Raw genomic sequence first — 17,726 nt, forward strand, 5'->3', positions numbered from 1 at the left:
TTATTACCATTGTAAGAGTTACTGTGCTTTATTATTAATAATTCATAGATTTTATTTACACACCAAACAACTGACAATGAAATTTGACAATTAAATGTAAAAATTATTACATTTAATTATTACAGAAACACTAAATTACAGATATTTTATTATTTTAAACCATATAAACTGGTTTTTTAATCACAAATCCAGTTATTTAATATCAGTGTTTTAATTTATAAACAGTGATGTTGGATTCTGTAGAAAATAAATCTCAATCAGATTGTTTAACTGGTTGGATGATCAGTGGTGCTGAATTTTTACCTTCATTATTAAGGAAGGGACTATAGAATGGATAGAGTTTCTCACTAAAAGACTGACCAGTGTAAGAGTAAATATGAGACTCATTTTCAACATCATAGAAGGAGACCAAACCCTCCTCATAATCCACAAACACCCCCACCTTCTGAGGAGCCCGTTTCAGTCTAAGGAGAACCCGGGGATAATCACAAGCCATATATTCAGTCTTATTTCTTAACCACATACACCAGTATCCATTCTGAGGAGTGAGTGTAATCTTTCCCTTCCTGTTAATCGACTCTTTGGACACTCCTAAATCCCAGTCTGTCTTTCCACTGATCTGCACCTCATAGTAAAATCTTCCTGAAGAGAATCCCTGCTTTCCCAGCACACAGACACAAGTATTAAACCTCTCTGGGTTATCAGGGAGATTCTGTCGTTTGTCTCCGTACTTCACTTGTTTTCCATCATCAGACAGGATGAGTTTAGGCTGAGCTGTATCAGGATCCAGAGTCACGTCCACTGAGAGAAAGAAAAACTAATTTAAATACTTTTAAACAGAAAACAGTGAATAATGGTGAATGTGTTTAGATTTAGTCATGTGATCAATGAGAGTTCACATACCTGCATATTGTTGAAATCTCTTCAGTTCTGTTTGGAAAAGAATGATGAACAAAATTAATGTTTTATTACATTTTACATTTGTTTTATTTTTGTTAAAACATCAAGAAAACATTTCTAGTATCAGGATGTTGTTCAGTTCCTCTGTTTAACCTCATCACAAATTCTTACAGATCAAGTAGTTCCCAGTACTTACTGATCTCACCAATCTTCTCCATTTCCATGTTGAGAGATTCCTGAAGCTGAGTCAGAGCTCTCCTCAGAGTCTCCACATTCAGATGAGGGTTAATCTTGGTATCAGTCCAGTTCTTGGTGGGTGGAGGACTGCACAGTGACGGGTAAATCTACAGTACAGCAGGACAGAGGAGGATCAGAATGATCAGAGATTTAACTGTACTAATATGTGGAGAGTTCTATAAACCTAAATACTCTGGATCAACCACATCAAACTTCATAACGCATTTAAAAAACACATCTAGATAGGTCTGTTTAGTTCACGCTAGCCATTTAACCATCATTTCTGCTCTATAAAATACAAATCTAACCCTAAATGTACCCTGGTTTGACAAAGTTACTATAATCTAACTACTCTACGTACAAGTTTGTGCTTCGAGTTTAAGTTGCAGTTAAGATGCATACACTTAGACTTGCAACTCGTTTCTAATCCCTCTGAATGATTAATTCGTGAACATTACGAGTCTTGATTTATATTTATATGATTTATATTTACATAAGTTTTCTGTATCTTTTACACTCCCTGCCTGAAAATTGCAGCAGTTTAATAGAAGCTGATGCTTACTTGTTAATTAAGCGTTTTCACTAGTAACTTTTCTGCTTTTTTAGTGTCTGAATGCAGCTACTTTTCACAGCCAGAGTCACAGATGTAAATGTTGCTATCAGCAGCCATTTTAGGAGACTAATGTGCTTATTTTGTTCTTTGTGAGTGACGCATAGCCTAATGGTGCGCTTTAACCTGTAAATACTCACCTTTTGATGTTTTGGTTTAAGGTGGGCTTCAGGACAAGTGCTTTCCGAGCAACCTATTATCTTCACTAACAAACAGGAATGGAATTATTTTATTAGCATAACTTGCCCTTTTTGGTCACCATTTTTTTTTCCTCAGCTGTTTTTGTAGTTTTTTTTTACTTTGTTATTGTTTATAATACATTTTTTTTAAATAGAGGATTTAAATCAGTGTTTATGATTGCTTAATAATGCAGCAAATGTTGAAGACCAGAGTGTTGAGGTCTGTATTACTAAAGTGTACAACATAAAGTGTCTTATTAAGATGTAGCGACACCACAAGCTGCCAGAAACGTCTCTGGACTGAATTAATGAAACACCATTATGTCAAAAGATCCCTAATTAAAAAGTCTACAAGATTTATCCACAGGATGACAAGCCTGCTGGTTACAAAGCAACAGGATCATTTTATTGAAGGAAAGGACTTTTTTAAAAGAGAACCACCTTTCTTAGCAAAGCTTTTGCTACTAATAATAAACAGATGAATCCTGACCTGTAGGAGCTGGAGATGATCCTCAGTGTTGGAGATCTGCTCCAGCTCAGTATTTCTCCTCTTTAGTTCAGTGATTTCCTGATTCAGATCTTTAATGAATTCTTTAGCCTGACGCTCTGCTGCTCTCTGCTTCTCTTCCATCACTTTAATCAGCTCAGCCTGGTTTCTCTCAATGCAGGTCACCAGAGATCTGAACACCTTCATACTGTCGACTTTCTCCTTCTCTGTGTTTTTCTAAGTGAGAAATTAAATTATATATTTTTATTTAAGTTAGAAATTTTACTTAACATTATAAAATTATGACTCACTTTATTGAGTTCTACAGAGGTTTTGATTTCCTCAATCTTTTTCAGTCGTTCTTGGATCATCTGTTGAACTTCTGATTGAGTCTCACCAAGCTGGTTCTGTCACAGAAAGAGAAAATAAAACACCCAAATGGGAAAAATACAATATGTAATAATTATAATAATTAATATTTTAATATGTATATAATGCCTGTGAAATTACAAAAAGGATCAATAGTATTCAAGCAGCTTCTAGTTTGTGGTAGACCTGTTATTGATAGTTCTTGTATTACATCTGAATGCACAGACAAATTTCCTCCTAGCGAAAGTTTTGGGTTTCCTCCTAACATTGTTAAAGAGACCACTGTTCCATGCACTTTTAACTTACAGTCAATAGTTTGTACAGATGATTTGGGGACCTAAATTGTATTAAATGGCTTTAAGTGACAGTCCTAACTTGTACAGAGCTTACTAAACCTGTCAATTGTAATGCTTGTGGCCCAGTCTAATGGGTGTGGTCAACCTAGCCTTATACTGTAGATATGGGCACAGAGAAGTCACCAGCTGCAATCATAATCACCAATGACAGTATAAAACCAAGTTGCTGTGTGTTTAATCATGACCCAGCTGAAACTGCAAAATAAACTTTTAAATTGAATTTAAGGAAAAAAACAATTGCAGAAATAACTAAAGACTTTATTTTGTTGTACTGTACTGTGCTGTACAATCACCATCAAAACCTCAATCTGTCTATAATCAGAATCATCCAGACATGAAGAGTTCATAATTTAATCATCTAGTTCAGTGATGCTTTAAAACAGCAGCTGTTTCCTCTCACTGTGTCACAATGCTCCTCACCTTCTTCACTCCACTCTCCTCCTCTATAGGAACAGTATTGTGGTTCTTGTGTTCATCTAAGGTACAGAATGAACATACACACTTCTGGTCGTCTCTACAGAACATCTCCAGAGGTTTCTCATGTTTCTGGCAGATGTAATCCTCCAGGTTCTCTACAGGATCGATCAGTTTGTGCTTCTTGAGTTTAGTTGCATTTTTGTGAGGCATCAGATGAGAGTTACAGTAAGAAACTCCACAATCCAGACAGGACTTTACAGCCTCCAGCTTCTCCTCAGTGCAAGAGTCACACAGCACACTTTTAGGTTTGGAGGGAAGTTGTTCTGCAGCGCTGCTGGATTTCACCTGAACTGATTTCTTAAACTCAGCAGCCAGACCAGAGATGAAAGTATTTACACGAAGCTCAGGCCTCCTTACAAAATTCTCTTTACAAACTGGACACTGACAGATTGACCTGGTGTCCCAGCATTTTTTGAGACAGATCATGCAGAAGTTGTGTCCACATGCAGTAGAGACTGGATCAGTGAACACATCCAGACAGATGGAGCACTGGAGCTGATCTTCAGACAGGAAACTGCTGGAGGAAGCCATGACTGAAAAAGAAAATGAAGACTTGAAGAGACATGAAGAAATATAATTTTGAACAAAATTTCAGAGAATTAAAATGTTTTGGCCAGTGACCACATGTTAAGGGCTCAAAACTTTTGCTTTCCAACCAAAACACCAATCACCATCACATGAGATTTTTTTTCCTGAAAGCATTACAGAAGAGCAATTTCAACAATTTGTTAAATTATTTTTATTTAAATAGTTACAGTAATTAAAAAAATATTTCCATTACTGTTATTTATACAGTAAAGTCTCAATTTAACTGACCTCCATTTACCAGATTTTGAATTTAATGGACAAAATCTGAAACCTAATACTGTATATGGTCCGACTGTTTAAAATTCCTGTGAGAAGCGTATCGAGACCAATAGTTTAATAAATGTCCGCTAGCCAACGCACGTCTCCCTGTTACATGAGTGATAGGTAGGGCCCTACTAAACTCACAAGAAAATGTGCTTAATTTCACTGACCTAGTTTTTCAAAAATCAAAAGAAAAGAGCAACATATTTCATAAATAAAATGATATAATAAATGGAAGCTACAATACACAGCACAGCAGTAGTGTTTTGGCTGCCTTAGACTTCAACATCTTGGTCAATTTTGTTGCTGATGTAACCGAGAGTCTTTAGAGTTTGCTGAGTTTATAAAGTATAAAATAAGCTGTACACAGACTAACTATCAGGAGCAGAATATTTTACTGGACTGTTATTCTACCATCATCAATACAAGATCTTGGGGGAAAATAAATGCAACTCTGGACAGAAATAAATGTTGTGACGTTGCAGAAGCTTGTGGAAACGATGCCACAGTGAATGCGTGCCATAATAAAAGCTAAAGGCGCTACAACCAAATATAAGTGTGTGTGACCTTTTTTTGGCCAGGCAGTGTACGTAAGTGTTATGAAAATAATTCATAATAATATTTAATAATAAAATAAAAAAACTATAGAACTGAATTTTGTTGTAATTACTGCATATTTAACAAAGTCGGTCACATTTATCTGACTGATCAGATCAATAATCCATGTGTTTACTGTAGTAAAAACCTTTTTGTGGTGAAAATGTTCTCTTCATCTCTGAACCATAAAATACATCATATTACACCTTTGCTACATTTTCACCATTATTAAAATAAAAGACCAAACATAAACAATAAGTGATGGTGGTAAATGACTGCGGTTAAGTTTTATATTATTGTTAGACATTCATCTAATACTTGAGATTCCTTGTTTTCAGTCAATAAATATTTAAAGATATATAAAATTGCGTTACTGTAGGACCTTTATTTTGTAATACAAATGTAGTAAATCATGCAAATTACTACTTATCTTTTTTTTATTTTTAGCAGTTTTACATATAATTTATTACTGTACTCATACTGTAGGACTTTTCTGTAATACAGGTGTAGTGAGTGGTACATGTTACTAGGTAACAACTACAACCTTCATTATATCAAAACATACACATAATAAGTTTGAGTAATTTTTACATTATATGATTTACTGCTGTACTCATCATGTAAGACTTGTTTTCTGTACTTTAGGTGTAGTATGTGGTAGATGCCACCAAGTAACTCCTACCACCTGTGATAGATAATTATGAGTACTCACCTTTATTATAGAACAATTACTGTAGGTCTTTTATTCTGTAATTTAGTTGTGGTAAGTAGTGTAACCCACTATGTAACTACTACAACATTTATTATATTCAAATTTTGTTCATTCATTTTAGTGATTGTTTAAACATACCCAGAAAGCCTTGCGGCTGTGGTGTCCAGGCTTACCGTAGCCGTGTAGCCCAGTGTTGGGGATGGGTTGGCTACGATAAGGGCTGGATAAACAGCTCTTTGTTTGTCTGTCTGTTGTGTGAATGTGTATGTGTATGAATGGATGTCTTAAAATAACCGTCTGGCGGCCCTGACGCCCCTCCCTCCCTACTTGCCGGCACCACATTGGTGTCAGAAGTGGGATTGTGGCGTTTGGGTGGCTCTGGTGGTTCGGTGGGCCAATATGCCCGGTCTGTCCGAGTGCGCTGGCCCTGGGGTTGCTGCAGGGGCATGGTAGGCCGGCTCGGCAGTGTAATGGGGTGCGGTGCGGACGTGGAGCCACCCAGTGAATGCTGGTGAGTAGGTCACCGGGTTGACCTTTGGGGAGGGGGCTGTGTAGCGTCGCCACTGGGGGGCCGTCACGGGCTTTACCCAGAAAGCCTTGCGGCCGTGGTGTCCAGGCATGCCATAGCCGTGTAGCCCAGAGTTGGGGATGGGGTGGCTACGGTAAGGGCTGGATAGGCAGCTCTTTGTTTGTCTGTCTGTTGTGTGAATGTCTATGGGTATGAGTGGTTGTCTTAAAATAACCGTCTGGCGGCCTAACGCCCCTCCCTACTTGCCGGCGCCGGCAAAATATAATGTACTACTGTACTCATACGGCACGGTGGCTCGGTGGGTAGCACTGTCGCCTCACAGCAAGAAGGTCCTGGGTTCGATCCCAAGGCGGGGCGGTCCGGGTCCTTTCTGTGTGGAGTTTGCATGTTCTCCTCCCCAGCTAACACAGAACGTTCCCGTAACGTTAGATTTTGGTTCCCCTATGGTTATTTTTAGGGAACCATCCCATAACGTTATGGTAACGTTCTATTTTCGTTAAAAAAATCAGCGCTGTTCCCGGAACGTTCCGGGAACTATGAAACCTAACGTTCTCTCATGGTTTTATGAAAACTAACAGAGAACGTTATCTAAAAGTTGCCTTAAGGTTTTCTTTTTTATGTGTTTAAAGTAACGTTCCAGTAACGTTCCCGGAAGGTTTTCTTATAATCTTTAAAGTTTTTTAGTAGGAACTTACCAAAAAAACAGCCTTTTGCTTGAGACGGTCCATGTAGATCAACCTTTACTCACAAGTACCAACTATAAAACTACGAAACCTTGTTATAGTGGTTTTTGTATATGGTAATCATTGATGTTGAATTGAATAATGTAAAATTATTTTGCATTTTATAATATAGCATTTTAATAATATATAGCATTTTAATAATATATAGCATTTTAATAATATATAATATAGCATTTTATAAGCCATGTTTTAATGCTTTTAGTGCTGCAATGTTTAAGTAAAATCTACTAAGATACATTTATTAAAATATACTTGAAGCAGTGTGTAGCAAAGTAACTTTTACTGAAGAATTTCTAGTAAAATCCACATAAAATTGTGAGTAACTTTTACTTGAATATATGGTCTGTTAAATGTACTAGCAGTTTGTATGTGGAAAAACCTTCCTAAGTTTTTTTTAAGTAAATCTTACTCCACATTTTTTGCAGTGTACGTATATAGCAAGCAGAACTCTCCATTAGCACAACTAGAAAGTGAGGTTTTCTTGTCTAAAGTTTTCAATAATTTAAAGGTTAGTACAAGGTTCCCTTAAAGGTTTCTGTTGAGTTATATGTTCTCATCTATCATACTGTTTGTATTATAATTCCTCTTATTATTTTTGTCCTTAGTAAAGTGACATATCTCTGTGGGACTTTTACTTTGCTCTGTATTAGCTGGAATTATTTTTTCGTTGTTCACTATGTTATTACATGTGACTGTGTTGAGCTGAGCTGTATAGCGGGAAAGGTTTTATGCCGCCACGGATGTAGATGCGCTTCAGTTTTATGGAATATGAAAACAATAAATACGACTTCAAGTTTCTTGAGTGAATTTTATTATCCACATGTATGGACGATACTAATATCTTGAATATAAACATGGATCGCGAGGAAACTGAAAACTTAACAGGTTATGGGCCCAGGAGAGCTAATGCTACGGCGGCAAGGTGGCACAGGTTAGTCTTTAACGGAGACGAAAACAACTACGAACTATGGGAAGTAAAATTTCTTGGACACCTGAGAATATTGGGTTTAAAAGAAACGATACTGTCCAGCGACGATATCGATAATGAAAAGAATGAGGAGTGTTATGCTGAGCTGATCCAGTTTCTTGATGATAAAAGCTTGTCGTTGGTGATGAGAGACGCTGCGGATGATGGCAGGAAAGCTCTAAAAATACTCCGAAATCACTACGCCAGTCAGGGTAAGCCCAGAATTATCGAACTCACCTCGTTAAAGAAAGAGCCTGACGAGACAGTAACGGAGTACATTATCCGAGCAGAAAAAGCGGTAACATCATTAAGAAATGCAAAGGAAGTTATAAGTGATGGGTTGATGATAGCAATGGTTCTTAAAGGCTTACCAGAATCCTACAAACCCTTTGCAATTCATACAACACAGAGCGATGAAGAACTGACTTTTACCCAATTCAAAATTAAATTAAGAAGTTTTGAAGAAACAGAAAAATTCAGTACAAAAACAAAGTCAGACAATGTAATGAAAGTGGACATTTCTTCACTAATCTGCTACGGATGTGGAAATCGAGGGCATATGGCCAGAGACTGTCGCCAAAAAGCAGTGTCAAAATGGTGCAGCTATCATAGGAGCTCAACACACAGTGATGAAACATGCAAAAGAAAAACTAGATACAAAGATGAAGCAAAACAAACTGCGGAAAGACAAGAAAAACACGAAGAAGAACGGACATTTGTGTTCAAGATCAGCCAACAGTTTCTACCAGACAACATTAAGGAAAACGGACTAATGGTAGATTGTGGAGCAACATCTCACATCATAACAGAGAAAGACAAATTCACAAAATTTGATGAGAGTTTCAACCCAGAGTCACATTACATGGAGCTGGCAGATGGAACTAAGATGAACAATGTGGCATTAAAACGAGGTGATGCAGAGGTGTTACTGCTGGACCCGGGGGGGAAAGACATCAGAGTCACTCTAAAGAAGGCCTTGTTCATACCATCATATCCACAGAGCATCATTTCAGTACAAGCAGCAACAACAGACGGAGCCACTGTGATCTTCCAAAAAGGACAGAATGAACTGATAACCAAAGATGGCACCATTTTCCACATTGAGGAATATGAGAGACTGTACTACTTGAAAACGGTAATTAAATATGAACAATGCATTAATGCATCACTTAATGACATGATGTCCAGGGATAAAGTGTGTTTAAGTTGTGATGTCAAAACATGGCATGAAATAATGGGACACTGTAATGTTGATGATGTGTTGAAATTACCGAAAGTGGTAGAGGGTATGAAGATTACAGGTAATGCCCAACTAGACTGCAAAGTTTGTACTGAGGGAAAGTTTGTCAACCTTAAAAATAGAAAAGCTGGCACAAAAGCTAGTGAAGCCCTAGAGTTAGTACATACTGACTTAGCAGGTCCCATTGACCCAACTTCTCAAGATGGCTATAGATATGCAATTTCATTTACAGACGATTTTTCAGGGGCAGTATCTGTTTACTTTCTGAAAAATAAAAGTGACACAACCCTAGCAACAAAAAAATTCCTTGCAGACAGTGCACCATATGGTAGAGTCAAATGCATAAGATCAGACAATGGCACTGAATATACAAGCAATGCATTTCAGTCACTCTTACGAGAAAAAGGTATAAGGCACGAGACCTCATCCCCTTACTCTCCTCATCAAAATGGCACAGCCGAGAGACAATGGCGAACCATCTTTGAAATGGGGAGATGTTTGTTAATAGAGAAAATATTATCAAAGACTCTGTGGCCTTATGCTGTTCAAACTGCTGCTCACATTCGAAACAGGTGTTACAATAATAGGATTGAGAATACTCCTTATTTCATGTTGACAAAAAGAAAACCGGATCTATCAAAAATGTGGATTTTTGGAACAGAATGTTACACGTACAAACATGATCAAAATAAACTTGATTCTAGATGTGAGAAGGGAATATTTGTGGGTTATAGTAAGAACAGCCCAGCTTACCTCGTTTACAACCCACAGACACAAAGAGTTTCAAAACACAGACTGGTGAAATTCATTAGAAAGGACAGTACTGAACAGCAGACACAAACTGATGAAGATGACTCAGAAATCCAAAGGTACAGAGAGGGAAAACCTGGTGGTAAGAACAATGATAATGTACCACAAGTCTTAGATGAAAACCAGGAGAATGTAGACACAGATGATACAGAAGTATCAGAACATACTGAAACTGTGGAAAACACAGTTATGGAAGACAACAAAAACAGTACAGATCCAAAGGCTAACGGTAGTCAAAAACATTACCATTCAAAAAGAGAAGAGAGAGCTTCAAAGTATTTAGAGGATTACCTAACATACTCCAAAGATAATGAAACCAATATGAGTGTTGATTACTGTTACAGGGCAGTATGCGGTGTTCCCCAAACCTATAGAGAAGCTCTAATGTCACCTGCAGCACCCAGATGGGAGCGTGCTATGGAGGATGAGATTGACTCGCTTAAAGAAAACAATGCATTTGAACTTGCAACTTTACCTGAAGGCAGAAAGACAGTGGGGGGAAGATGGGTATATGCCCTCAAAGAAAATACAGAATCAGGAAAAATATTCAAGGCAAGGTATGTTGCAAAGGGATATAACCAGACAGAAGGCATTGACTACCATGAAACATTTGCTCCCACAGCAAATCTCACCTCAGTACAAGCACTGATGCAAATAGCTGCTCAGAAAAACTTCTTGGTTCATCAGATGGATGTAAAAACAGCATATTTGCACGCTCCAATTGAAGAAGACATATACTTAGAACAACCAGAGGGTTTTGAAAAGAAATCAGAAACAGGAGATACATTGGTGTGGAAGTTAAAGAAATCCCTTTATGGTCTCAAACAATCTGGAAGGAACTGGTACAAACTTCTAAATGATTATTTGGAACAAAACAATTTTGAAATAAATTTGGTTGACCACTGTGTGTATAGAAAGCAGCGTGAAAATCAGACAATAATAGTGATCATCTGGGTAGATGATTTAATCATTGCAGCAAGTAGTGATGATCAGCTTAACCAGTTTAAAGAAACCATGAAATCCAAATTTAACATGAAGGATCTAGGGAAGATATCATATTTTTTGGGCATTCAATTTGAGCAGAAAGAGGGAGAAATTAAAATGAACCAGAAAAGATACATCCTAAAAATGCTTGAAAAGTTCGGAATGTCAAACTGTAAATCCAGAGCTACACCGAGTGATCTAAAAATGGAGTGGAATAGAAATGAGGAAGAAAACAACGAGATTGAAAACCCCAAGGAATATCGTGAAATTGTTGGTAGCCTGATCTACGCAATGACCTGTACCAGACCAGACATAAGCTGGATAGTTAGTAAACTTTCACAAACACTAGCAAAGCCAAAAGCACAGGATTTAGTGGCGGCTAAACATGTCATGAGATACCTAAAAGGTACAGTAGATTATGAATTGTCTTTCAAGAAAACAGATGAGGCTTTGAGCCTAATAGCATTCAGTGATTCTGACTGGGCATCTTCTGTAGAGGACAGACGCAGCACTACAGGGTACTGTTTTAGCTTGACAAAACAAGGTCCTGCTATTTCCTGGAAGTCCAAGAAACAACCTACAGTGGCCCTATCCACCTGCGAAGCTGAATACATTAGCCTAGCAAACACTACTCAGGAAAGCATGTACCTAACTCAGCTGCTAAATGGGATGGATAATAGTGTTTACTGTTATACCAGAATTTATGGAGACAATCAGGGGGCAATTGCACTGAGTAAAAATCCAGTGAGTAGATCAAGATCCAAACACATTGATGTAAAGTATCATTTTATTCGTGATGCAGTCAGCGAGGGAAAAATACACATTGAATACTGTCCAACAGAAGACATGATTGCAGACATAATGACAAAAGCTGTATCAAAAGTTAGAATGGTCAAGTTCAAAAATTTTCTGTTTGGAAATTAAATGTTTATATTGTTATTGTACATGATTAAAGATGATGAGAACAAGTGGGGGTGTTGAGTTATATGTTCTCATCTATCATACTGTTTGTATTATAATTCCTCTTATTATTTTTGTCCTTAGTAAAGTGACATATCTCTGTGGGACTTTTACTTTGCTCTGTATTAGCTGGAATTATTTTTTCGTTGTTCACTATGTTATTACATGTGACTGTGTTGAGCTGAGCTGTATAGCGGGAAAGGTTTTATGCCGCCACGGATGTAGATGCGCTTCAGTTTTATGGAATATGAAAACAATAAATACGACTTCAAGTTTCTTGAGTGAATTTTATTATCCACATGTATGGACGATACTAATATCTTGAATATAAACATGGATCGCGAGGAAACTGAAAACTTAACAGTTTCAATAATTTTAAGGTTACGGGAACGTTAGGGGAACGTTCCCAGAACTATAATGCACAACCAAACGGGAACGTTCTATTTCCGTAAAGAAAACTTTCCTGGGGAACCAAAGGGCAACCAAAATGATCCGTTCCCAGAACGTTCTGGGAACCAAAAACTAACGTTCCCGGAACGTTCTGGGAACCAAAAATTGTTAGCTGGGTCGTGTCTGCGCCGGTTTCCTCCCACAGTCTAAAAACGTGCAGTCAGGTTATTTGAAGTCACTGACCTGCCCTGTGTGTGTGTGTGTGTGTGTGTGTGTGTGTGTGTGTGTGTGTGTGTGTGTGTGTGTGTGTGTATGTGTGTAATAAACAGTTGAGGAAGTGAGTGAGTGAGTGTACATACTGTATGATCGTTAGTCTGTAATACAGGTGTAGTGAGTAGTCCGTGTCACCATGTAACTATTACAACACTTATTATATTAAAATGTACAGTTAATAATGTTAAATGATTATTTTAAATGATAATGAAGGTCAGGTGAAAGTTAATAATAATAATAATAAGTAACTTTACCACGGTGTAGAAATGGTGTAAAACAGGAAGTTCTCTCACCACAAACACTTTCAGTAATAAAGCTGAATAAATTTCCTCTCCGAGCTGCTTTATTTCTGCTGCTGTTCAGTTTATCTGAAGTAATTTTACTTCCTTCAATGTGGATTTTGAACTTTATGTGCTGCTGAAAGAAAATGAACTTCGTCTGTGTAACAGTGACGTGTTTCACTTTCGCTTCTGCTGAGTGACGTCATGAAACGAGGATTTTTGTGTTCTTGGTTTTGGTCACCAGGTGGCGCCTTCACCATCTGAAATACAGCATGGACCACAATGCACCTCTTCATATGATCAAAACAAAACAAGTCTGAAAAAAATCAATGATTAAGCTACACTATATGACCAAATATATGTGGACACCCTTCTTAATGATTATGTTCATGTGTTTTAACCAAACATATACCTGTATTAAGGTGTATAAAAACCAATTATATTAATTAATACGCATATAGCCTTGTGGCAACAGTTTAGGGAAGGCCAGTTTCTGTCCAGCATGACTATAACCCCTGTGCACAAAACAAGGTCCATAAAGACATGATTTAACAAGAAACTCTGGTGTCCAGCACAAAGCCCTGACCTCAACCCCACTGACCACAGTAGGAATGAATTCAAACATCAACTGTGATTCAGGCCTTAACCAAGGATGGATTAAGGAAAGTCTGGGCCCCCCCCCCCCCCGGGCAAATTTCAAACTGCTTGAAATTGCTTGTCTTAAATTTAAATAATTGCTAAATTAATTTGTGTCTCTGCGCTTAAATGAAATTGAACATAATAATTTTGAAACAATACAAATTCAGAAACATTAAGTAAGGGCCTGAATCGCATATTTGCAACAAAACGTCTGTTATGAAATATGGTAGCTTGCCTGGCAATTTGTAGGTCCCTAGAAAGTCAAGGAGCAATGGTAAATGACTTCTATGGAAGTCATCAAGGGCCTCGTGATCAAGGGCCCTCTAATGGTATGCCCTGCTCTTCTCTAGGGCCCCCTGGTAGGGGCTCTCATAACCAGGGCCCTCTAAAAATATGCCCCCCTCTTTCCTAGGACCCCTGATAGCCAGAAGTCGAAGTCAGAGCAGTGCCACAACGCCTCATCCATTTTCATAAGGGGCTCAAAAGCATGGCTAGGGCCCCCAAAAGCATGGCTAGGGCCCAAAAGCATGGCTAGGGGCCCCAAAAGCATGGCTAGGGGCCCCAAAAGCATGGCTAGGGCCCCCAAGAGGCCCTGGGGTCAAAGTCCCTAATAGTCAGAGGATCCTTAAAATGAAGGGCCCTCAGAAATAAAAATATATTGTATCATAAATGTTGATAGGCATCGCAAAATGTTTTGGGCCAGGGCCCCCCCGGGGCCCCATGACCTCAAGGGCCCCTGGGCGCTGGCCCCACTGGCCCGGTCAGTAATCCAGCCATGGCCTTAACGTCAAGCAATGGGCACAACTTCCCACAGACACATTCAAAATCTTGTGGAAAAAACTCTCCAGAAGAGTGAAGACTGTTACAGCTGCAAAGTGAGAGGAGGGATTGTTGGTGACTCTGTACATAGATTTATAATGTGATTTTTATTAAGATCTTAGTACATTATTTTCAAGAATATCAACATTTGCTCAAGTGCAGTATAATGTAGGACTGTGTAATGTAGCAAAAACTCATATCACAATATATTTCTCATTTACACTATATGGCCAAAAGTATGTGGACACGTAATAATGACCTTGTTGGACATCCCATTCCAAAACCATGGGTATAAGTACAGTGTTGGCCCCCACTTTGTGGATGTCCCCGCCTACTCTATTCTGCAAAGGCTTTCCACAACATTCTGGAGTGTGTCTATAGGAATTTGTGCTCATGTACCAAAGTTCTGGCATCTGTGAAATAAGAAGATTCATGTTCCCATTTTAACCTAGAGTGCTTATTAGCACTGAGGTCAGCATCAGTTCCGTCATACCAAACTTGTTAAACCAAGCAATTAACCTTGCTTTGAGTCAAACTGGATCAGGAAAGGACCTTCCTCAAACTGTTGCTACAAAGCTGAAAGCATAAAACACATTTTTCTTCAGTAATTTTTATCTGCCTATTAACAGGCAGTGTGGCTGAAATGCCTGAACTTAATAATTAGGAATGGTGTCCACATACTTCTGGGTGTATAGTGTAACTGCTGTAAAGCTAAACAGCCACAACAACTTCAACACTTCTTGAAAGGTTTTGAACAAAATTATCTGTGGGAATTTGTGCTTGTTCAATCAAAAGAGCATTTGTCAGGTAAGGCACTGATGCTGAGTGCTGTGTGAGAATATCTGGCTTGCGGTACATGTTCCAATTCATCCCAAAGCTGTATAATGGGGTTTAGGTCAGAGCTCTGTACAAGTATTTGGAGTTCCTCCACACCAAACCTGTCAAATCAGTTCTTCTTGGATTTTGTGAATACAGGAAAGAATCTTCCCCAAACTGTTGTTAAGTCACTGTCTGTTAGGGGTTTCTTGAGTTCAGCTAGTTAGTGTCAGAATGGGTTTCCTTCAGGTACTCCAGTTTTCTTCCCCCTCTCACAAATGTGCAAAAGGTGGATTTGCAGCCTTAAATGGTCAGTATGTCTGTATGTGAGTGAGTGAGTGAGTGAGTGAGTGAGTAAGTAGGTGCTGCCCTGCAATGTGTTATAGAAAGTGTATACCTTTCTATTCCTCCTTTATGTACTGGTACATTCACTCTATTTATATTCAAGTACTGTTCCAGTACAGTGCTTCCACCACCATACTTCACAGTGAGCTTGGTGTTCTCGGAATCCTATGATGCCAAAGATTTTTATTTCTGTTTTATCTGACAATGTTTGGATCTGTTTCTCTGCTTCTTAATAAATGAGTGAGTAAGTGAGTGAGTGAGTGAGTGAGTGAGAGTGAATGAGTGAGTGAGTGAGTGAATGAATGTGTGTTGCTCTGTAATGGAGACCTGTATAGGGTGTCTTATGCGTCCGTTGTTTCCTGATGGCTCCAAACCCACCACCACCCTGCATGAAGTTTTAAACACACTGACACTGATACCCTCCACACTCAGAAAAGTGAATCCTGATGAGAACACTGGAAATGAGCACCAGCGCATTAAAAAACATTTCTCACATTTGCACCAAAGGTTACACATCTTGTGGTCAAAACTATGTGGACACATTAACATTTAAGGCATTTAGCAAATGATCGTATTAAAATTGTGTAGCGGAAACGTGATTGAAAGACTTATTACTGGATTAAAACTGGACGTTATCTTCAATTTCTCTTCATATTGAGATCTCCAGCGACGGTTTATCTCCAAAGACTGTTTATGATGTTCTCCCGGTGGAATGTCTCCAAGTTTACAACCCCACAGAGGGGAACCCTAAAACCTTTGACAGAGACATGTTAATCCCCAGGGGATCTTAACGACTGGTCAATAGCTCTAAAATTGCCAAGGTAATTTGTGGGCCCCACCAAATCTGGACTTTAAGTTGAGTTTTTGGAGCCGGCAAGTCTGGCCAGACCCACCATTGTTTACCTTTAAGGATGCTAGAGACCTGGAAAGTGTGTATTCCATTCCGAGACAGACATTGTAAAGGGTAGAAGAGGCTTTCAACCCCACACACCTAATCCACTTTTACGACCCCCAGAGACTGTGTGTGCGTCCACACACACACACACACACACACACACACACACACACACATACTAGAATTCAGAGACTGGGACAATATGGAAAATGAACTAAAATAAGTTCATTCTAACCAAAGGACCTTTTAACAATTGCTTTTACAAATTTGTATGTGTTATGATACAAGTGACGTGTGGTTTTATTTGTTTTATTTACTCTTCATGGACCTCATACAAGTGTTAAAGATGTGAAGATCCGAACTGTATGCTTTGATTTAATATGTGTAATTTTTGTATGTGGTACCGGTATAATCCATGAATGACTTAAGATTTTCTTGTATAATTTTAGGTACTAGTAAGAGTTGATTTAGAAAACTTCCACAAAGATCTAACTTTCACAAACTTAATTTGTAAACTTAATCAACTCATGTATTGTTGTATCTTAGCGCCACCTGCTGGCTGTCAGTAGTTAAAAGTACATGGTGGGAGGAGCCCTGTCGCCACATGACCTCAAAGAGAAATTTAAACTTATTGGCTCTGCCTTAGGTAACTCCGCCCTTCTTGGAGAGGTTTAAAACTCGAGGCGGGCTTTAAGTAAGAAGTAAGTTTTCCAAGAACAAAGAGTAGGATGGAGTGAGTTCAGGCTGTTCCGGAAGGCCACAAAGGCCATTGAACAAAAGGGAACACATGGTAGCATGCCTGCTAACCATTAGCATTCACAAGTTTGGGTTAAACAAAGTTCGCGTTTGGACAAACAAGGTCCTTATTTGACTGCGTGTAGGAATCCAACTTTTTAAGGAAGTAGCACGTGGTAACCGTAGGATCCGAACCTGTTGAGAGACCAAGCGAGGAAAGGTACATCATTTGGCCCCAACGGACACCTTCTGCACGCGTGTGTGTTCGAGATTCGTCGGTGCAGAGACGTTAGGACCGCAAGTGTTCTACGGATCCAAGGCCGAAATAGAATCAACCAAGACGACCGGCGGCGAGGTGATCTAAACTGGGGTATTCCGCTTCTACCTCCTACGGCTTACGGCTCCAGGTAACACGGTTTATGTGCTCTTGTTAAAAAGTTGGGTTTCACTACAAATGTTTTATTCGTTTCACTATTCTCGTATACTCTTTAATTAGATCTTAGAAGGGTTTCCTTCCATCATTCCAT

General features: G+C 38.7%; 1 protein-coding gene across 1 annotated transcript; it reads right to left on the reverse strand.

The window, feature by feature from the left end:
• Nucleotides 1-235: 235 nt before the first annotated feature.
• Nucleotides 236-4,146, reverse strand: LOC134312510 (E3 ubiquitin-protein ligase TRIM39-like). Its single transcript, XM_062994502.1, has 6 exons — nt 3,559-4,146; nt 2,725-2,820; nt 2,417-2,650; nt 1,097-1,244; nt 904-930; nt 236-801 (listed from the first exon to the last, which is right to left on the reverse strand). The coding sequence occupies exons 1-6, from the start codon at nt 4,144-4,146 to the stop codon at nt 254-256; spliced, it is 1,641 nt and encodes a 546-aa protein (XP_062850572.1). The 3' UTR covers nt 236-253.
• Nucleotides 4,147-17,726: the final 13,580 nt, after the last annotated feature.

Source organism: Trichomycterus rosablanca, chromosome 4, assembly GCF_030014385.1.
Source record: "Trichomycterus rosablanca isolate fTriRos1 chromosome 4, fTriRos1.hap1, whole genome shotgun sequence".
NCBI lineage: Eukaryota > Metazoa > Chordata > Actinopteri > Siluriformes > Trichomycteridae > Trichomycterus > Trichomycterus rosablanca.